At 58.1% G+C, this 20,231-nt stretch overlaps 7 protein-coding genes across 7 annotated transcripts; 2 read left to right on the top strand and 5 right to left on the bottom strand.

The window, feature by feature from the left end:
* Positions 1-783: 783 nt before the first annotated feature.
* On the bottom strand, positions 784-1,697 carry J3D65DRAFT_672020 (uncharacterized protein; the record flags this gene model as incomplete). The annotated part of the gene is made up of 3 exons (XM_066803441.1): positions 784-1,366; positions 1,540-1,590; positions 1,654-1,697. 3 exons carry the CDS (start codon positions 1,695-1,697, stop codon positions 784-786), a joined length of 678 nt encoding a protein of 225 aa, XP_066650479.1.
* Positions 1,698-3,691: 1,994 nt separating this feature from the next.
* On the top strand, positions 3,692-9,236 carry J3D65DRAFT_561466 (uncharacterized protein; the record flags this gene model as incomplete). Its single annotated transcript, XM_066797518.1, has 4 exons — positions 3,692-5,761; positions 5,808-5,987; positions 6,042-6,192; positions 6,238-9,236. Coding segments are annotated over 4 exons (5,400 nt in total), but the record flags the coding sequence as incomplete, so codon positions are not given.
* Positions 9,237-11,149: 1,913 nt separating this feature from the next.
* Positions 11,150-12,885, bottom strand: J3D65DRAFT_640596 (putative lectin family integral membrane protein). The gene is made up of 4 exons (XM_066801809.1): positions 12,529-12,885; positions 12,433-12,456; positions 11,916-12,329; positions 11,150-11,821 (listed from the first exon to the last, which is right to left on the bottom strand). The coding sequence occupies exons 1-4, from the start codon at positions 12,634-12,636 to the stop codon at positions 11,369-11,371; spliced, it is 999 nt and encodes a 332-aa protein (XP_066650477.1). The 5' UTR covers positions 12,637-12,885; the 3' UTR covers positions 11,150-11,368.
* Positions 12,886-13,110: 225 nt separating this feature from the next.
* Positions 13,111-14,055, top strand: J3D65DRAFT_640592 (Tim10/DDP family zinc finger-domain-containing protein). The gene is made up of 2 exons (XM_066801808.1): positions 13,111-13,449; positions 13,501-14,055. Exons 1-2 carry the CDS (start codon positions 13,354-13,356, stop codon positions 13,672-13,674), a joined length of 270 nt encoding a protein of 89 aa, XP_066650476.1. The 5' UTR covers positions 13,111-13,353; the 3' UTR covers positions 13,675-14,055.
* J3D65DRAFT_640591 (mitochondrial nuclease) lies at positions 13,809-15,517 on the bottom strand. The gene is made up of 2 exons (XM_066801807.1): positions 15,438-15,517; positions 13,809-15,383 (listed from the first exon to the last, which is right to left on the bottom strand). Exon 2 carries the CDS (start codon positions 15,087-15,089, stop codon positions 14,091-14,093), a length of 999 nt encoding a protein of 332 aa, XP_066650475.1. The 5' UTR covers positions 15,090-15,383; positions 15,438-15,517; the 3' UTR covers positions 13,809-14,090.
* A 705-nt stretch (positions 15,518-16,222) lies between these two features.
* On the bottom strand, positions 16,223-17,144 carry J3D65DRAFT_672015 (DNA polymerase epsilon subunit Dpb3; the record flags this gene model as incomplete). Its single annotated transcript, XM_066803440.1, has 2 exons — positions 16,223-16,554; positions 16,628-17,144. The coding sequence occupies 2 exons, from the start codon at positions 17,142-17,144 to the stop codon at positions 16,223-16,225; spliced, it is 849 nt and encodes a 282-aa protein (XP_066650474.1).
* Positions 17,145-18,558: 1,414 nt separating this feature from the next.
* J3D65DRAFT_672014 (uncharacterized protein) lies at positions 18,559-19,709 on the bottom strand (the record flags this gene model as incomplete). The annotated part of the gene is made up of 2 exons (XM_066803439.1): positions 18,559-18,640; positions 18,700-19,709. The coding sequence occupies 2 exons, from the start codon at positions 19,707-19,709 to the stop codon at positions 18,559-18,561; spliced, it is 1,092 nt and encodes a 363-aa protein (XP_066650473.1).
* Positions 19,710-20,231: the final 522 nt, after the last annotated feature.

Genomic DNA, 20,231 nt, shown 5'->3' with positions numbered 1-20,231 from the left:
TAGGGAACTGTCATTTACATTGTTTTCTTTTTGACGGTCGTTTGGTCTGTGCTGATTGCCAGTGGTTGCAAGGAAGGGGGAGGAGAGGAGTGGGAAAGCAACGGTTATTGGAAAGGAAGGACGTTGAGATTGTGTGGCGGTGCGGTGCAGGCTGGCTTGCATGGATGCGCGGTGCGGGCACGAGGTCTGGGGATGGATGATGGAAGTGACTCATGGTCGTACCGCTACGGCAGCGTACATACCCAGTCGCATGCTCCTGTGGTATCCCCATCACCAAAGTTTTGCGGCTGCTTGCTCGTCGCGTTTACTTCCATTCGCAATTTCATACCTCGAGGCGATGGCTAGGAATCAAAAAGCTTCTTCTCACTTGGAGGCGTCGGCTACGTCCGTACCGAACAAGCCCTAGGAACAAAAGCTGTTGTTTTGCTCGACGCGGGGCACCGCCAGCCTTGAAACCTTGCGTTGCCGCGCCCTCCCCTACCCTCACGCGCGGCCGTTACACGCGGCTTCCCGGTCCACCTTACTCATTCGATGGCTCGTTAGCTTTCTGAGGCTCCGCCCCGCCTCTCCCGGCAGCGGGCGGCGGGCCGTCCGGGGAGCGCGCTGCGTGGTGCTGTTGCGCCGTTGGTCGCGTCGTCTCTTTTGCTATTTTGGGTTTCCCGAGGGGAAGGATAAGAGTCATTTCGCAAGTTATTTACATGTGACGGGGAAGAGTTGATTGATTTCTTCCGTCGCTGGCTGGCCGTTGGCTCGCTGGTTCCATGGCTAGCGTCTCTGCTACTCCTAGGAAGGCTTCTTCTTTGCGTCGCCCTTTGGTCCGTGGGGCTGGTCAACGGTCAGAATGTTGACGGGCTTGTACTCTGCGGCGCGCGCCTCTCGCAACCACGGCGCCTCTGCTGCTGCCAGCTTGCTCTGGGCGTACTCGATGAGCGGCGCGGCGCCTGGTGCGTCTGCTTTGATGCCAATCACGCCCACGCGCGGCAGCCCCAGGGCGGCAGCCAGCTTTGGCTCGACGTTGGGATTTAGCGGGACGATGCGCGTGGCCTGAGAGGGGGGCAGAGAGCGAGATGCGGCGGAAGACAGGAGGGGCAGATGAGAGACTACCGGCGACGAGGGGCTTTGCGAGGTAAAGATGAGCGGCATGGTGGGGAGAGCGCTGGCGCCGTCCTCGTTTGCGACCAAGCGCTCGAGATGGCGCGTGGTGCTGTTGAGGCCGACGGTGATGTGGTTGGCAATGGCGGGCGCCGGTGGTGGTGGCGGCGGGTCAGACTGGCTCTGGCTCTGGCGCCTCTTGCGCTTCTTGTCCCGTTTGCCCTTTGACGGTGTAATGTGATGGGTGCGATAGCGGGCAATGGGCGACAGCAGGCTGCGCAGTCAGCAACATTTTAATGTTCTCTTGCTCGTGGCAAAACAAAAGGTCGGGCAGAGGGGCAGGGGCCGGCCGCCGGGGTGTTTCTTTTGTGCTTCAAAAACAGGGGCCGTGATACAGTGGCAATCTGGAAAAGGAGGCCCGCAGCCAATGAGAAGATGAAGACGTACCTGAGCAGCATATCGAGCATGATATCATGGTCGGCTGGAGGAACATGCGGCCTTGGAATGTGGCCCAATCAGTCGCGTCGCCCAGCCAGAGACATAGACGACGGCAAGACAAACCATTTGGTGGCAGTGTAGGGGGAATCGAGCTTGTGGACGACCATGGCGTTCTTGAGCCGTGGTGTTTTGTGACGTCGTTGATGCAGGGCAGGCGGGCGGCGCCAACGGACGTGAAGGCGAAGAGCAGCGGAGAGCAGCACAGCGCCCGCTCCCGCACTGATTTACTTTCCCCCGCGGACAGACGCGTTCAACACAACCCACCGCACCCACCGCTCTGCATGATAGATTCGACAATCGTCCACAACCACCTCGCCCAATCCGCCCTGCCCACACCACACGGCCTTTGTCCTGCTGCTGCACCAGCTAGCCTCTTCTCCCCGCCGCTACCACTTGCGCCTCTCCTCCCTGCGAACCCGCTCAAATTCAATTGCAGGCAACCGTGCGTACTGTACCCTGTCACAGCTTCACGTACGCCCGCCCGCCGCTCACCCTCTCTTCCACGTCCCCACCCCTTCTCTGCAGCTCCTGCGCTTGCTGCTCGCCCTCGTCGTCCGCTGCTGACTTCACAGCTCCAGATCCACCATGTTATGGATTCTCCCAGCCTAAGGCAAACCCCTCCGCCACCGACCCTGGAGTCTACACAAGAACGCCGCGACTCTATGGAAGACACAAACTCCTCCCCCGGTAGATTCAAGCGACCCCGCCTGGACAGCGGTAGCCGCGCAGTCCGCAACATGTCGGCCAGCGTCGACAGCGACGACGAAGCCGCAAGGCTGGACCTCTCAGACGCCGCCGCGCCCACCACTCCCAACAACGACGACGACGAGCAAACCACCGCCAACGGCGCCCACGCTCCACACACTCCAAGCCGCATGACAATCAACGTCCGCACTCCCCAGCAATCTACCCCTCCCAACGATTGCGCGCCTTCCTCCCACCCCGCCGCTTCTGCTTCCTTGGACCACGCCATGGACGCCGACCACGACACCGATTCGAGCGGCACTCTGCTCTCCTCGCCCCTCCAACCCTCTCCCAAGACCAAGCCCGACTCGCCCTCTACCACCGCTGGTCCCGGCGACTCCCCCACCTCTTCTGCGCATTCGCCCGCCGTCGTTGAGATCGACGTCGATGACGACCAAGACATGGAGGACCACCAGGACAATATTGTTGAGATTCCTGATGACGATGATGACGAGCAGGTGGCTGAGAATGTCTTTGACAAGTTTCCTTGGGCGCTTGAGCATGGCCGGGAAGCTGCCATTGTCGTCATCTCCAAGGCCGTTGCCAAGCCATGTAAGTCGTTCAAAACATGATCCGGTGAGCGCATACTGACTTGCTTGCAGTGCAGAACCCAAACAGCGAGGGTGAGCTGACGCTAATCACACGCTGGCTTCACAATGTCGCCAGAATGGTCAAGTTCGAGGTGGTGAGCCCTCAAGCCGCCTACCTCGAAGAGGCCTCTTCGTGGGAGTGCATTGGCAAAATGTTCAAGTGCATCCTTAACCGACAAGTCCCGTATGGTGAATCGTTCCACCTGGCCAGGAACGAAACGGAAGACGTGGCCCTGACTCACTTGTGGGGAGCTTACAGCACATGCGCCGCACAAATAATACGCGCCGAGCTGGACTACTTGAAGGAAACCGGCTCCTCTTTCAACAAGACTTCTCTCCTCGTATCGCCAATCCACATGAAGAATTTGGCCAACTTTTTCAAATGCTCGGAAGATGTCCCGTTCTGGGCTTTGGTTAAGAACCTCTTGGACGGAGACGTCCCAGCTTGTTCCGGAGTTGTCCTGCAGGATTTCATCAATGGACTGGACCAGCTCGAGGATCTTGTTGGCCTCGTTAAGATTGGACTCTCCAACAACTACCTGCGCGCTGCTGCAAGTGAAGGCTTGCGACTCATCCAGAACCTGGTCCATGCGTCTCGCCCGATCCCCTGGCACAGGTTGGACCTGGAACCCCGCTTCATGACGGCTTCATTCAACCTCTTATTCGTGGAGCTGGATCGCGAAATCAAAGCATCCCTCAAAGCCCCCGTTGAGCTGTGCAACGAACTCCTCCTCACCGCCCGCGAAGTCCTGAACACGTTCGCGGAGATGGAACGTCAAACGGCTCGAGACAGTCTTGCTCAGGACATTCTCGGGCCAAACTTGGCAAGACACCCACAGGCGTCGACGCCTACCACGCTCGCCGAATGTTGGTTCCTCAAGACATTGCAGGAGTACATTTTGAAAAGCCACATGAATAATCGAATCTGGGCAGTCGAGACCATGAGCCAGCGCTTTGTCCACCTGTGGACCAGCAACCCCAAGGATCAAGAGGGAGCCAGGCTACTCGATCTCTATTGCGAATTTCTGTTGGAAACTGACGTCATGAGCTACATCATTGGAATCGACTCCCATCCGCAATTGGTGTCGCGGTGCGGCAACATTATTGGCTTTCTCGCCGTCAACCGTCACTACGGTCATGACCAGACAGACGCCCTCTGGAGTTCGATCATGGAGAATCAGGACCCGCGGATGGTCGAAGCTCTGATCGAAGTGCTTGCTTATTTGGCCACTTTGATGGATCTCGACGAGGTCGTCTACATTTGCACCAAGCTCCGCACCCTGCCCGTATCGGGCTTCACGGGCTCTTTCCTGGATCTGTTCCGCAAGGCGTGCAACTGCGTCAGTCAGAAATCGACTCAAACCCATTCCTCCTGGTATACGGGAGAAGCGATGCGCCAAGAGCTCTTTTCGTTCTTGATCAACGTCATTCAAGAGAGCTTTCCCAACGAGACTTCGACTCCTGTGACTGAGAACCTGCACAGGTTTGCTCTTCAAGAGCTTTCCAGCATGACGAAGCCAGACATGATTACTGCCGAGGACAGGCACTCGATTTACGCAGTCTGTGCAGAAGCCATTCACAACAGAACTCCAAACGCGGCCGCGAGTGCGCGAATCATCTCGATGTTGCTTTCGACAACACCTGCAGATGCGTCCTTCTTGCATCAACGCGGACTGGTCGAGCAAGTGGCCAACGAGCTTTGCGAATTCGTAAAGCGTGAACCGTCTGAGCCGTCCGAATACTTGGTCCATGCATTGGCATCCCGCTTGACCCTCTTGTTTAACCTCATTAGCATCGATCCGGACTTTTTATCCATCGAACTGCAAGAAACCGTGTGGGAGCACCTGGTTGGGAAAGAGGCCATCAGCCAGCAGGCTCGCGACATTGCATGGCACCAATTGTCGCAAATGGTCAAGTCTCAGTATTCGGAAAACTCATTCCTGTCGCGCTGCGCTGTAGATTTGCTGCCCAAGGTGGAGCCAGAGTACTACACGCCAGGTCTGTTTGAATTCCTCCGCCAACTGATTGACTATCAACGGCGAATCTCTGGCACCGGAGAAATTTCCTCCGAGGGAATCGTCGAGCCAGCGGGCGTCGAGCTTCTTTGGCACGTTCTACTCAAGGCTCCGAATGGGACCATTGAGCAAACCACGGCCGAGTTCCTCTCCGCCTTGTACCTGGACGTTCGGACTTTGAAGAGCTACACCGCGGAGCATCCCAACGTCATCTTGGACACTCACACCGCGCTCGTTGAACGCTGTATTCGTCAGCTTGTCGAGGCGTATTCGAGTGCCAAGTCTGGCGAGGTGAGAATGGCGGACGTGGATGAGAGAGATGACGGAAACGAGCGCCAGTTCCAGCGAACGCTCTTGTTCACGACTCTATTGATCGCAGGAGCCAGAAGGCGGGCTGATTTGCAAATCTCGTCTCCGCGGCTGCGGAAGCCCTCTCTTCCTTCCTCGTGTGAAGGCTCGACAGGAGAGCCAATCCAGATCAAGTTCCAGGCCTTTGGCGGGGACCGCACCGACATCAAGACTGTGACGGTCAAGAATGGCGAAACGTACTCGTGGCTTGTCGACCGCCTCTGCGAGTGGACTGGCTTCCCCGAGGTCCACATCATTCATTGCGGAGGCCGAATCAACCAGCAAGAGAACAGCGATCGCCCGCTTGAAGAAATGGGACTGGACAAAGGCCTCATCCTGGTCAAACAAGTTGGAGATGTGGAGCCGACTACCTATAGCACCGGCTCCATCACGACTGTGGAAAAGGAAATCCTCAAGAATTACGACACGATTTACGACTTTTTGGACGGCGGTGATGATTCCTTTAGTCATGCTGTAGGTCGCCCTTCATCTACCGTTGTGCGTTGCTAACATTTGGCAGACTTATGAATTTCTGAAGCTGCTTCAACCACATGGCAAGTCACTGGCCTTGACTTATGGTGGAAGAAGCACCGAAAACATTGATGAACTCGCTTCCTTGGCATTCCAGCCGGGCAAGACCTTCAAAGCGAGGGTATCCATTATGACCTTGGCGAAGGATTTCCAAACCCATCTCAAAGCCGTACGACCTCAAGCGCCTAGAAATCGTCTAGAGACACATGCTGACAATGTTCAGGGACCTGTGAATGTTCAATTGATCAGCCACTCTGTTCAGCTTCTTGGCGCTGCCATTCTCCAGGATGAGCTCATTGACGGCGAACTTTCTGGCCCACACGACGTGTCCCTGACTATGATGACTTTGGAAGTCTTCAACGACTTGCTAAAGGGTGAGTTGACTTCTGTCTTGATCTGACGAATTCTGACATGTCCAGAACGCGTCGAGCCCGATATCTCGTCCTCCTACTTTCCCGACGGAGGACGTTTGGTGGGGCGTCTCGTCTCCTTTTTGCAGTCGTCCTTGTGCGCGCCTGTCAATGCTCACTTGACATGTCTGTGCTACAAGGCCATCTTGGAATCGGCACAGCACAGTCGCGATGTCTGGACTGCCTTTACAGGTCGCTCTGACCTCCAAGACATGCACTCGACGCTTTTGCTCTCATTTCTCCAAGAAGGCGCGCGACATCAAATTGCGCAAACCATTGAGAACAACTGCCTACACGTCGCGGAGAGGACGAGCTTTAGCATGCAAGAAGTCCTGTCGTTTTACTGGAAGGTCTTGTCCGAGCTGCTTCCACGCGCCGAAGCTCATGCCAGCAACGCCAGAGAATTCTTCGAAATTACGACGAAGACGTTTCGCCGGTACGATGAGCATCAGCGCAACGAAGCAGTGCTCAGAGGGTACATTTCTACGTGGAGCGACCTCTTGCTTGGCCATAAACATGAGCCGTTTGTGGGCCGTTTCGACATCGACATCATCGTCCTCGGCTTCACCCAGCTGCTCCGCACCGCCGTGCAGTCCCTCAAGTCGTTCAAGAAGCCGCTCGCTGTCGACGACTTGGCCGTCAAGGTCTTTACCAAGTTCTTGTTCCCCATGACCTCGGAACAAACCACGCCCCGTACGCTGCCTGTCCTCGATACTCCGACACGCTATGAGCTCTATGAGCTCGTGCTTGCGCTATGCGAGGACGCGTCCGTCTATCAACGGATTGTCGGTCTCGAACACCAAGTGCTTGGCATGACGGAATTCCCAGAAGATGCAATATACGGCAACAGCGCGTCGAGAGAACTCCGCTCAGAAACAGGCTACGTCGGGCTCGACAACCCCCAGGCCCTGTGCTACATGAATTCTCTCATGACCCAGCTGTTCATGGATCTCGAGTTCCGCAAATTCATCTTCGAGGCCGAGGGCTCTGGCGAGGACGGCCTGCTGAAATCCATGAAGGAGTTGTTTGCAAAAATGCAGAGCAGCTATGGCCGATCGGTCGACATTCGCTCGTTTGCCCTATGCGTCAGGGGAACAGACAAGAAACCCATCAACGTCACCATCCAGATGGACACTGAAGAGTTTTTCCGGCTGCTCATGGACCAGCTAGAAAGCCAACTCGCCACCGCCGAGGACAAGCAGCGGTTGAAGAACTTTTACGGCGGCCGCTCTGTCAATCAGATCAAGTCAAGAGACTGCCAACACGTGTCGGAGACGACTGAGACGCTGTTCAATCTGCCGCTCGAGGTCAAGGGTAAGGAGACGCTGGAGGAGAGTCTACGCGCCTACGTCGAAGGAGAGAGCCTTGATGGCGAAAACAAGTACAAGTGCGAGCCGTGTGGTGGCCGTCTTGTCAATGCCGTCAAGCGCACTTGCCTGCAAAGCGTGCCCGACAACTTGATTGTACACCTCAAGCGGTTCGACTTTGACCCCTTCACTCTGAGCCGGAGCAAGATTAACGACTATTTCCACTTTCCGCCGCGCATCAACATGAGCCCCTACAAGGTCGAGTACCTGAGCGACCCGGAGTCTCCGATCGAAGATGACTGGTTCGAGTTGGTCGGCATCTTGGTCCACGCCGGCGGAGTAGAGCAGGGCCACTACTGGTCGTACAGCCGTGTGCGTCCCACCACGGATATGCCTGGCAGATGGATCAAGTTCAACGACGACACCGTCACCGAGCAAGACATGGCCAAGGTCGACATGGAGTGCTATGGCGGCTCTGCCCGTCACACTTCTGCTTACATGTTGCTATATCAGCGAGCCTCTGCGGTTGCCCACGGCTCATCCGACGTCCTCCGCGCCCCGCAGTCGTTGAACCCCATTGCAAAGCTGCCAGAGGAACTCGAAGACGAAATCGAAAAAGAGAACGAGCGACAAATCCTGGACTACTGCTCGTTTGACCGCGCTCACTGTTACTTCGTTCGCCGACTGCTCCTGCATCTGCCGTCGCTCAACCGCGGCGTCTGCTCTGACTCTCACGAACTGGAATACCTTGTGACGGAAATGGCAATAACACACATCTACCAGGTGACGGGGCGCTCAGGCGACATTGATGAACTTGGAAGAATCCTCGACGACCTCATCCGCGTCACACGTTCATGTCACGTGTGCAAACAGTCCTTCATGTACTGGCTCTCCGATCAACGCCATAATGCGCTGAGTGACTTGATCATCTACTCCTGCCCTGTCGATGGCATCAGTCCCGTCAGCAACAGGATTACGACTTTTCTTGTGGACATCCTTAAGAGCCTTCGCGACAGTAACGCCCCCGAATACGGCCTCGATGTGCAAAATCCGGAGCTTGAGCAGGTCTACGAAGTAGAAAAGCGGACCCATGACGCAGGAGTCTTGCCGCAACTGCTCAAAAGGCTCGTTTTCATGGTCTTTGACCTTGGCTGGATTCCCGCAAATGGTCTGGAGCTTTACCAGCATCCATGGGACAGCTACTTTATCCTCTTGAAAAACATTTGGTATCTCGGCCCGCATGAGAGAGCATCGATGTTGCACACAGGCTTTTTCAAGATGGCCCTGGATATAGCTACAGCCGATAGCGATGGCAATATCGTAACGCCGTACCCGGAAGTCCGCAAAGCTCTTCTGAACAAGAAAGCCAAGCCGGATTTGACCTTTTTCAGCCAGTTCGTCTCGGCAATGGTAAACCACCTCGACATTCGGTTCAATTTTACCAAGAGCAATGACGAGAGATTCAAGATTGCCAGTCCCATTGAAGAAGCCACAAAGTTTCCTTTGACACCTGCAGAAGCTTCCCTCTTATACCTTTATTATCCCGAGGATTCGTGCTACGCTGTCCTCGACAAGCTTCTGGAGAATGCAACGACTACGACTTGCCAACCTTGCGGAGAGATTGTCATGGCCTTGATCAGCCTCTCAGACTCAGACATTACAACCAAGACATATAACACTCTCTTCGAGGGCATGGCGATTATGGACACTGCAGCTATGCAACCCTACATCTCGACAGTGGCCTACTTTGTATGGGCCGCCTCAACTCCCAACTGGTCGAAGCGGGCAATTGAAACTCTGATCACTTTTACCAAAAAAGTTGACCAAGACGGGCTGGCCACTGCAGAGACTTACCTGTGGACACTCAACAACATCTGGGGCCTCACACCGAGGGCAAGATGGGGCGAGAACTTGCCCGCATTCTTCCAAGGCGAACTTCTCCGGTTAGCCCCCCAGTGGGCGCCTGCTTTTCTATCGTACGAGGAACGCGACATTCAGGCTCAAGCGACCAAGTATATCCGCAGCTGGGTCTTTGCAAACGGACCTTGCCAGCCTGGTCGGCTTGACCACATGGACCCGCACGGAGCCCTTGCTAGCGCCCGCATCAAGGCTGTTCGAGAACTGACGCGCGTTGGCTTCGAGCGTATTCTCGTGCTTCACAAGGAAGCCGAAGTGTCGCGCGTTTCGGTCGAAGGTCTTCACACGATGATGCTGGACTGCCACCGTTTCCTGCGGACGCTGCGTCACGCTCTGCCCAACGTGTACGGTGACGACGTCGAGACGAGCGAGCTGCTGCACATGTGCGAAATCAGCGACCAGTACGTCCGGTCGTGGCCGGAGAGCGACGAATACGAGTCGAGTAAGTATGCCCGCCACCACTACCGTTCCATCAAGAGCCGTCCGCTCCCTCCTGCTCCGTCTCCCACGTTTGATCCGTACGACGAAGGCAACGGGAATCTGGACGGCGTCGAGGGGGAGGAGGATGACATGCTTTTCTCCTCCGAAACAATCCACGACTAGCGGAGGCGGAACTTTTGCGACGGCTCTGGTAGAGGCGCTCGACCAATTTCAGTTTGCTAACGACACGCGCCACAGTCTCGGGCGACGACGAATTGGAGTACGCGGAAGACGTCGAGGGCGTGTAGCGCGCGCGCTTGCTCCGTACGCTCCATGCCTTACGACTGGCTGATCACGACGACGACACACCACCAAAAAAACTAGACTCTCTTGGCAAACTCCTTCAAAAGACTTTTGCTTCTCTCACGACTTCTTGACTTGATAGAGCTCGGCCTCCCTCCCCTTTTCTCCTACATGGATCGGCTACCGGAGGAGGCTTGGGCAAACCTTTTTGTTGTTTTCTCTCCTCTTCTCCTCTTCTCTCCTCTTGCTCTTCCTTTTTTTTTTTTTTTTCTTTTCTTGTTTTTTACCTTGATTCACACCGCCTGGGACGTACGTCACGTCTTGGGCCTCTCTCTGGTGGTGGTTCTACGGAATGCGTGGGATTGGTGGGTTGGCGGGTTTCCGCGGTTCTTCGTCAGTGGACGACGCAGCCCAGCCACCGCTACCACTGCTGCTACACCACGGGGAATAAAAAGAGCAAGACCCTTTTTCTGTCTTCTCACATTTGCCTTTTTGCGTTTTCGTTTTGTCGACGGGGGGTCTTGAGAATGGTCGACTGAATGGATGGTCGACGGACTGAATGGTTGAATGGATCGACGGACTACTCTCCGTCTTCCTTCCTACTGCCTGGCTGGCGCTTTGGTTGTGTTGCGGTATGCTGCTTGCGGTGCCCGCGGAGCTTGCGGTATGGTATGGTATGGTGCTACTGGCGTCTTTTTCTCTTTTTCTCTCTGTCTTTCTGCTTTTCGAGATGCGATGCCATGCGATGCCATGGGATGGGATGGAACGGAACGGAATGGATACCTGGCCGGTCGGTGGAGTGGAAAGGTTAGGGTGGGTTGATAGGGTAGGGTAGGCGCGGCGGAAAAAAAGGAATTGAGATGACTGAATTGAACTGAATGGATGACAGGCGGTCTTGCTTCCTCTCACGCGTTGCATGTGTCGAGCGATTCAGTGCTCACTCGCTGTCGATGTGGGGAAGGTAAGCTGTTTCTTCCCACTCTGCAGTTTTGCGTTGCAGCATGAAATCAATTCCACTTGGTTCGATTCGCATACGTCCTACCATTTACCCACCTTACCCACGCACTTGACTTTTTCACTCGCTGCAGCAAGCAGCCCAGCCACAAACGCGTCCATCCAACTCAATCAACGCTCCCAGCCCACCACGTCCTCTCGTCACGTCACACCTCTCACTTCTCTCTCTCTCCAGCCCATCAAAACCTCGACCGCGCCCTCTGCGCGCGGTACGCCGTGAACCCGACATAGGCGCCGGCAAGCAGGGCGCCAAACACGACAAACTTGAGCACGAACCAGCCCCAGCCGCCGCCCTCGCCGTCGCCCTTGCGGCCCTTGTACGGCTTCAGCTTCTGCGCGCGGCCCTTGGCGCGATCGCGGTCCTTGCTGCCGGCCACGCCGCCGGCGGCGCCGGTCGGCGAGTACAGGTTCTTGGTCTTGAGCGAGACGATGTCGTGGTTGTCGGCCAGCTCGCCCGTCTCGGCGCTGAAGCCGAGGTACGTCACCGGCGGGATCTTGATGTTGTCGCCCAGCGTGAAGCAGTCGGTCCACTCGGTTTCCGACTTGTATTGCAGCTGGAGGGTGAGGGACTTTTCGGCGAAGTAGGTGAGGCGCGCTTTGGTGGGGATGGCGGCGTTGCGGAGGCCGCGGGCCTGGTGGGAGGTGATGTTAGTGTCTCGTCTTCTTGTTTTCCCTTGTTCCCTGTCTCGTCTTTTGTTTGGTTGAGTTGTAGAAGGGAAAACGTACAGAGCAGCCCGCCAACTCCTGCCCCTTGCCATCCGTCGATTTATCATAGCTCGTCTGCCCATCACCAAGCATAGCCATGACGTACGGGAAAACAACGCCGGGGCGGTTATTCTTGTACGTGTCGAAGAAGATGGCGAGGCCCTCGAAGTTGTCGACGCTGCCGAAGACGGGGCCCTGCTGCGCGCGCTGCTTGGTCAGCCACAGCGCCATGCCGTCGCCGTACAGGTTGCCCTGCCCGTGGATCTTGAACTCGAACTCGATCTCCCAGTTCGTCGCCGTCAGCGGCACGCGCGAGAAGATCCACCCCGCCCGCGACCCCTTGTCCGGTGTTAGCCGGATGTAGCGGTCCGTTCGCACCACCGTGTCGCCGCCGAAGTCGAACCAGCGCGATTGCATGTCCGAGTCGAGGTACGGCTGTGGCGCGTGTTAGTCTGGTGTTTTGCTGCCATTGGCGCGGCTGCGGCGTGCGTTTGGCCGCGCTTGTCCGCCGGCCGTCTGGGGAGAGGCGTCTACTGACCGTGCTCAAGCTGTGCGTGCGGAGCTGCGTTGGTTGTTAGCGGCGTGTCCCTGGCTGGCGTGCATCAAGCGCGGATGCCAATTGGGATGCTCATACCGGTATGCTCTTGACTTCGGGCTCGGCGGCGGCGTCGTCCTGCGCGGACGCGCCGAGGCCGAAGCTGCTGGCGAGCAGCAGCAGCGACGTCGCCCATGGGAGAAGCATCGTGGAGGAGGAGGAGGAGGAGGTGTTTTGTTGTTGGCGTGAGCACCCTTTAAGCAGCGGCGGGAGTGCGGAGACGGCGGCCGTGAGGTAGAAGCGAAGCTCGGTATCGAAATAAGAGACAGTGGCGAGTAAAAAAATGGAAAGGAGAGAAAGAGCGTCAAGCAGTGGAGCTCAGAAGAAGCCAGACGCGGCGCCCCTCTACAGCTTCCACCAGGGACCGAACTAAACACGCCGGGGGGGGGGGGGGGGGGGGGGGGGGGGGGGGGGGTCCTGAGATGGTCGTCGACGGCGTGGGTCGTGGCAACAACGGACGGGGAACGACAGCCAGCAAAGGCAGCACAGCTCCTCGTCGAATGGGCGGCAGGCTCGCGGTGATGAATGGGATACGATGGCGGCCGTGATGTCTGAGGTGGCCTCAAGGTTGGACGGTGGTCTCGGCACCGCACGCCCCCGGGGGAGACAGCACCGCAGCACGAACCTAAGGAACCCGGACCAGCCGTCAGCCCTAGCGCGCCGCCCGCGGGCCGGCAGCTCTCGTCTTGTCGTCACTCGAGTTTGTTCTCTTCTTCAACTTTCAACTTCTTCAACAACACCACACACCGTCGCTCCAATCAACCAATTCTACTCAACGCCCACCCACCTTTCGTCCGCGCGCCCCCCGCCCGTCCTCCCTCTCTCTCTCTCTCTCCCCACACAACCACACACGCAAAACACACAATGGACAGCCTCTCCTCCAGCGGCGACGGCAAGACGGCCATCATGCAGCAAGTGCGCCAAGAAGCCGCCATTGCCAACGCGCGCGCGCTGGTCGACGTATGTAGAAAGCAGATCCAATCCCCACTCCACCGCTAACACGCCCACCAGAAACTAAACGAGCACTGCTTCGAGCGCTGCGTGCCGACGCCCGGCTCGTCGCTGTCGAGCGGCGAAAAGGCCTGCTTCTCCGCCTGCCTGGAGAAGTACATGAACGGGTGGAATGTCGTCTCGCGGCAGTATGTGCAGCGGCTGCAGCAGCGCGGCGGTGGAGGGCTGCAGTAGAAACGGAAGGAGAAGGAAGGGCAAAGGAAAAGATGGAGAGGATGGAAAGGGAGGGAGGAGAGGAAGAGAAGAGGAGAGGGGATTGTCCTGGGGATATTGGGGTCGCTGAGGTGCGTTTTGGAGAGGGACAATGGGGGGAAAACTAAGGAGGGGAGGTTTGGTGGTGGTGGTGGTCATGCATGGATGGAGATTGGCGGCGCCGTTTGACGCAGCACCGCAGCGCAACCAGCGCTTTATATCGGGTTCTACGTACTCTACAACACGCCACTCCAGACGAAGAAGCGGGAGAAAGTGTAAAAAAATAGAAATGCAGTCAAGAAAGAAAAATACCATCTCCAACCACGAGCTCAAAAATCCTCACCACTCAAATAATGCCATGCAACCGCATCTTCATCATTGACGCCGCTTCAAACCGTCTAGCTCTTTCCTCCACCACCAAAGCTCTTCTGCCGCTCCTTGTACTCCTTGACGACCAGCGAGCACTGGAACTCGGCGCACAGCCGCTTGCGCCGCGCATCGGGCAGCTTGGAGGCGAACTGCAGGCCGCTGGCGCGCTCAACCACCTCGACGGGGACCTCGAACTCGACGAGCGGCTTGTCGTTGGGGATGGGCGCGTTGGGCAGGACGAAGGCACCCAGGGCGACGCTTCCGCCGGCCTTGCCGTCCTCGGCGAAAATGACCTTGTAGAAGTGCGTCGGCACGGCGACATTGGGCGGCGAGCCGATGACCTCGTACGACACGCGCCACTTGCCGTCGGCCGGGTCGCGCTTGGGGAGGTACAGTGGCCCCGTCACGACGCGCACGCTGGGGAAGCGCGCCGTCAGGCGGCGGCAGAAGTCCTCCAGGTGCGCCCAGTAGTCGCGGTTGAAGCCGTCGCCGACCTGCGGGCACATGTTGCTCAGCGCGAACGTGTCGTCCATGGCCGCCTGGCTCCACTTGGCGTCGGCGGCGGGCACCTGGTGGCCGCGGTCGTAGCCGCTGCGGTAGTAGTCCTTGAGCCTTGCGCGGAACGGCTCCGGGATCGCGTCGTCCTCGAAGAAGCTGCTGTGCTTGCGGTCCGCGTTTTTCAGTGAGAGTGACGCCGGCGTGATGTGCTCGGCCACCCAGTGCGGGTTGCGCGTGCGCCGGTCGTGCGACGACACGAGCGAGTTGGCGAAGCGTAGGTCGTTGACGGGTCCCGGGAAGCCGTATTGGAAGAGGCCGTCCGGGTCGACGGGCGCGTTGGCGGCGCCCTTGACGGCCTGCGACACGGTTGGCGCCGGGGCCTTTGGTGCTGCTGCCGCCGCCGTGGGTGTTGTGGGTGTGGTGCCGATGTTGTCTTGCTTCTCGCGCTTGACGATTTGCGCCGAGTAGCCGACGGCGATGCCAGCGGCCATGGCGGCGGCCACCATGCCGAATCCTGCTTTTTGCGCCATGGCGAGACCGAAGAGGCGAGAGTGATGGCCGGATCCGTCAAGCTACAGTCGAAGAGGAAGAGGTTGTATAGCTAGCGCGAGAGCTCGTCGTATGGATGAGGAGCGGCGGCGTGGGTTGTTGGAGCGAGAGCAGGGCGACGGCGCGCAGAGACGCGTGGAGGACAGCGTGTGACGCGTGATGGCGCAGGTTTCGGTGCAGGTGGTGTTGAAGATTGGCAGGGCTGGGGTCATCTGCTTCGGCGGACGACTGGGTTGACGTCGATCATCTCGGACAAAAGTTAGACGCTGCCCCGGCTGCCAGACGTCAGTGGAGTGTCTGGACCCTACAGGTAGGCATGTTTTTCAAACCAAAGCAACTTGCTAGTGAGCCGGTCATGTTTTATCTCGCTTTCACAAGAGGCAGTTTCGCCGAGTAGTAGAATTTGCGACGCTGCATGGTCTCGTCATCGCACCCGCTCAAGAGCTGCGTCCTCCTAGCAAGAGCCATCTCAGTGGCTGACGGGAGCCGCAACGCGCTTAGTAACCACCAGCTCCATTACGCAACGATGCAGAGCTCATGGTAAGCTACCCCTACCTTCCATCGATAGAGCTATTCACTTAGAGATAACCCAGGCTACCATGGCCTCACCCTCCACTCTTGCGCACCGCAACACCCCAGCAACCCGCACCCCAACTACAGTCCTCTGCGCAGAAATGCCGTCGCCTCAAGCAAAATGACGCGCACTTGTCGCGCGTGGCGCGTTGATGAAGTGGCAAGTTTCGGTTCGAAAGAATGGTCCGTCACTTCGTTGTTTTGTTCCACTTGCGCCGCTTGCGCGCGCGTCGGCCCGCTTGTCGGTCGCGCTCCTCCTCCTACATGCGCCGTGGGACGAAGCCAAAGCAAAGAAAGCCAGCATAACACGGCTTTTGTGTCATCGCATCCATCCGTCCGTCCATCATCCACCGTACATGTCTGCAACAGGCAGCCCGAACCCGTGTAGCACGCCAAACCCCCGAAGATTGTGAAAAGCCGTCGCGAAGAGAAGAGGACAGGAGTGAAAAGACAAGGGTCTAATAGCAAGCTAGCCGCGATTGGCGACAGCGCAAAAAGGGTCCAAGGCGAAAAAAAGAAGTCGTGTCGGTCGTGAAAAGTGTTACATGTCGTCGCTGTCCTTGCGCTGCTTCTTGCGGCCCGACCTGCGCTTCTTGGTCTCGGCGGCCGGGGCCGCGGCCGTGGCAGCAGCAGCAGCAGCGACGGCATCGTCGGGCGATCCGGCGCGCGCTTCGGGAGCGGCAGCAGTAGCAGTCGCCGTGGCAGCCGTGGCATCCGACACCTTGTTGACGATTTCGTTTAGAAAGTCAAAATGCTCCTCCTTGAGCACGGCCTGCTTGAGGTGGACGGCGGTGACGCGTTTCGACGAGCGGCTCTTGGCCTCGTTGGCGGCCTTTGTGACGAGCGAGATCATGAAGAGCTCGAGGGCTTTTGCTGCGGCGGGGGATAAAATGCGTTGGCGCGAGTGTGACGAGGAATTGAGGAGGGGGGAAAAGGTGCGACTCACCAACAACGTGCGGAGTGACTTGGGCGACCTTGCCGACGTCTTCGTCGGCCTGCATGATGCGCTTGATGCGGGCGGCGGGGAACTTTGTCCGCACCTCGATGCCCTCTGCGACGCCGGGGGCCAGCTCCGAGTGCGACCTGAGGCCATTGGAAGGTTGTGGAAGTTGTTGGTCTTCCATGGCGTGTTGTGGCGCGTGTCTCTGGGGGCTCCAATCATGGTCCTCAGCTTCCAGCTTCATTTTCCCGAATCGGGACGGCATGGGGACGGTACCTGGGGTGTTGACAAAGGGCGGCGGATGGTAGGGTTGGGCGTGCTGCGGGGTGTGCGGCGCGAGCTGTAGCGGCGGTTGTGGTTGTTGCGGTGGTGGTGGTGGTGGTGGTGGTGGTTGTATGTGGGGCGTGGGGTGCGAGATGGAGCCGCGATACTTTTGGTCAAAGGCGGTGACGGTGTCGGAGCTGTCGTAGGCGGACAGGTCGGGCGAGCGCGGCGCGTAGTCGCCGTCCGGGTCCTCTTTCATAGTGCCTGCCCGGTGGAGATGTAGTGGCGCCAAGAGGTCCGTTCTTTGTTTTCTTTTTTTGTAGAGATTTGATTCGTGCAGTGGTGTCGGGTGGGCAGCAGGGCAGGGGGCGAGACGTCCGGATGGACCGTGAGTCGGCGCGAATGGTCGGGTGCAGTGCAGTGCAGTCTGTGTAATACAACACCAAGGAATAACGACAACAGCCAGCAATCCGATGTAAATGCCGGGCGGTGAGCAGGCAAGCAAGGAGTGGGCAGGCAGCGGAGAAAGGAAAGGATTGAACGGCGGAACGGGATGGGATGGTAGGGTGCTTATGTACGTCTGCGGTAGTGGCAGAGGAGCAGAAGGCAGGGGTCCCGCTGATGGAACCAGCCTGCCACTCACTGCCCAAGGAACCCAATCCCAATCCCACCCGCCCGTCAGTAGCGAAGCCCCATCCGTCATAAAGCCCCCCATCCCTCCCGTGCGCCGCTCAACCTCTTCCTCTCGTCCAAAAGACAACGCGTTGAATGACGACCCCTAGAGCCCAGAGTCGATATCCACACCAGCCAGTGCTCCGTCCTGCTGCCCGAAGCCCTCGCGCCCATCATCCGAGCGCGCGACCGTGGTTCCCGGCCGTCGGTCCTGGCTGGTGCGACGGAGATGGGAGTTTACTTGATCTAATCCGACAACGCTGCTTCTTTTCCTGCTTATCATCGTCATTTTTCAATTCATCACTCTTCTCTCGTTGCGCTCCTCCCTGCAGCCCCTCTGTGCCGCTCTACCCGAACGTCTGCCTTGCGTTGATGAGGAAACATCCACCCAGGCACGCGACCATCGTGGCTCCAGATCTATGGCACGCAACCCCATCCCCCAGGCACCACAAAAGCTGCTCATAGACACTGAAAATAAAATCTTTCTTCTCCTTTCCTTGATGCGCATTATCCGGGCGACCCTATCTTTGCATCCAACTTTCAGCCGCCCCGCTCGCTCGTCCGAGACTTGTCGCGTGTCAAGCTACCAACTTCTAGGCGTCCGCGTCTCCGATGCCAAGCTCGAAGGAGAAGAGAGAGACCTCAAAAAAAGATGGGCGCTGACTATTGGCAGGCGATATGGGGTCATACTGCTTTTTGAACGGAGCGAGGTGCGGTGGAGTGGTTGGCGTGAGTATTAAACACATGTTCTGTACCTGGACGACGGCCAAACGTATCAGCTACACGTTGCCAAGAGAAAGACCGCGGTACTTACAAGGAAGCTCCATCAGCTTCCCACCTCTACCCTCGATGACGGTCGGATGCTCCCATAGCTCACAAGGAAAAAGAAACTAGATCCTCCTGTGTATCGCCGGGCGGACACGATGGAATGCTCCCGGGTGTTGCTTGGAAGCAGGTCGAATGCTCCTCGATACTGCCACCGACAGCGAGACGACCCGACGTCAATTCAACAACGCCTTGATCCGCTTCTGAAGGTCCTTGTTCAGACACAGCGGAGGGCTCCACTTCTCTCTGATGTGCTTGCTGCAGAAGCTGTCAGTCACCACATCCTCAGAGAAGCACCGCAGGAACACCAAACCCACCAAAGCTTCCTCGCGCTCGCCTCAACGACTGCGCGCTGATGGTCCAAGTGCGTCCGCTCGTCCTCGACTCGCAGCCTGTAGTGCTCGACAAACTCGGCCGCGCTGCTGCCGTCCATGTCGCGCGTGGCGTCGCTCAGCCGCGCCGACGCGATCAAGTGGCTCGCGAACGTGGCGCTGGTTTCGGACGCGGAGCTGCCGTTGTCTTCTTCGCGCGTCTTGGGCCCGATGAGCCGCTTGATTTCGTCGAGGCGGTCTAGGTCTTTGATCAGCAGCTCTATGAGCATGTAGCACTGGTGGCTTTTGCGTTCGAAGGCGGCGAGGGCGTCGTTGTTGGGAGCATGCGCGCGGAGGCTGACGCTGGTGTCCATGACCGGGCGCTCAACGCGGCGGCTGCTGCTGATAGTTGTAGTAGTGGTAGTGCTGGTCGGCGAAGCGCGCTGTCCCCCTACCCCCAGTACCAGCTCGTCAAAACGCACCCTCTTCATCTTCCTCATCGGCTGCCTCTCGTCCCCATCGCCTCCTTCACCGGGCTCCCCAAGCGGCGACCCCGAATCGACCCTCAGTTTGCGCTTTTCTCCCGCGGCCGCCGGCGCCCCAGCTCCACCCTCACCCTCACCCCTCACCTCCGCCATCGCCATCTGTATATCAGCCGCATGCACCTCCCTATTCAACCGTATCTTTCTCCGCAGCCGCCCGCTCGGCTGCGTCTGCCTCTCGCGCACGCACCGCAACAGCACCTCCTTGACGCGCGCCGGCCTCTCGCACGCCTGCGCCAACCTATCCACATCGAACAGCAGGTTCGGCGGCCACTCGTGCAGCTCCAGGACGCGCGTGTCTGGCTCGTCGATGCGAACCTTGCGCGCGTGGATCAGCCCGTTCGGGCTCGCGCGCGGTGCGATGCTGGCGTCGAGCAGGTTGGCGATGCCGATGGCGCGCAGGCGCGTCAGCGCGTGGTGCTTTGCGTCGAGTGCCGGCGGCGGCGATGGCGGTGATGGCGGCGGAAGGGTCATCGTGCGTGCGTGCGTAGGTTTGAGTGGGACGCGTGGTGGGAGCGTTCGTGATGTGTGTGGGGAGGCAGATGCTGGTGGTGAGGTTGGTTGGTTGGTAGTTAGGTAGGTAGGTAGGTGGTGGGCCGGGCGGTCGTAATTATTCCGTTGAGTTTGAGAGCATCAACCAACCAACCGCAGCGCCTGCCGCGGAATATCTGGCCTCGCGTCGCGTCCGGTGCGGTCGGTGTGCGGTACGGTACGGTGGTCGAGAGAGGAACGGTGCGGACGGAACCATGGAATTGAGACTACACGTGTCTGGTGCCGTACCTGCCGGTAGGTAGGTACCTCGCGGACGACAGCGCCCTGACTTCATCTATTGTAGGATATGAATGCTCCCTAAGTGTGGCCGCCGTATCAGGAGGTAGCAGTTCATTCGAAATCAACAGAGATAGACCACCGCAATGGCTGCCAGGCATGGCGCCGCCGCCTGGCATGTTCCTACAGTACGTATCCAACTACCATCCTCCAATTCCTCTTCTGCTG

This window comes from Phyllosticta citribraziliensis (assembly GCF_038025025.1).
Source record: "Phyllosticta citribraziliensis strain CPC 17464 chromosome Unknown J3D65scaffold_14, whole genome shotgun sequence".
NCBI lineage: Eukaryota > Fungi > Ascomycota > Dothideomycetes > Botryosphaeriales > Phyllostictaceae > Phyllosticta > Phyllosticta citribraziliensis.
Note: the sequence above shows the minus strand (reverse complement) of the source record. Positions and strands in the feature narration are given on the sequence as shown.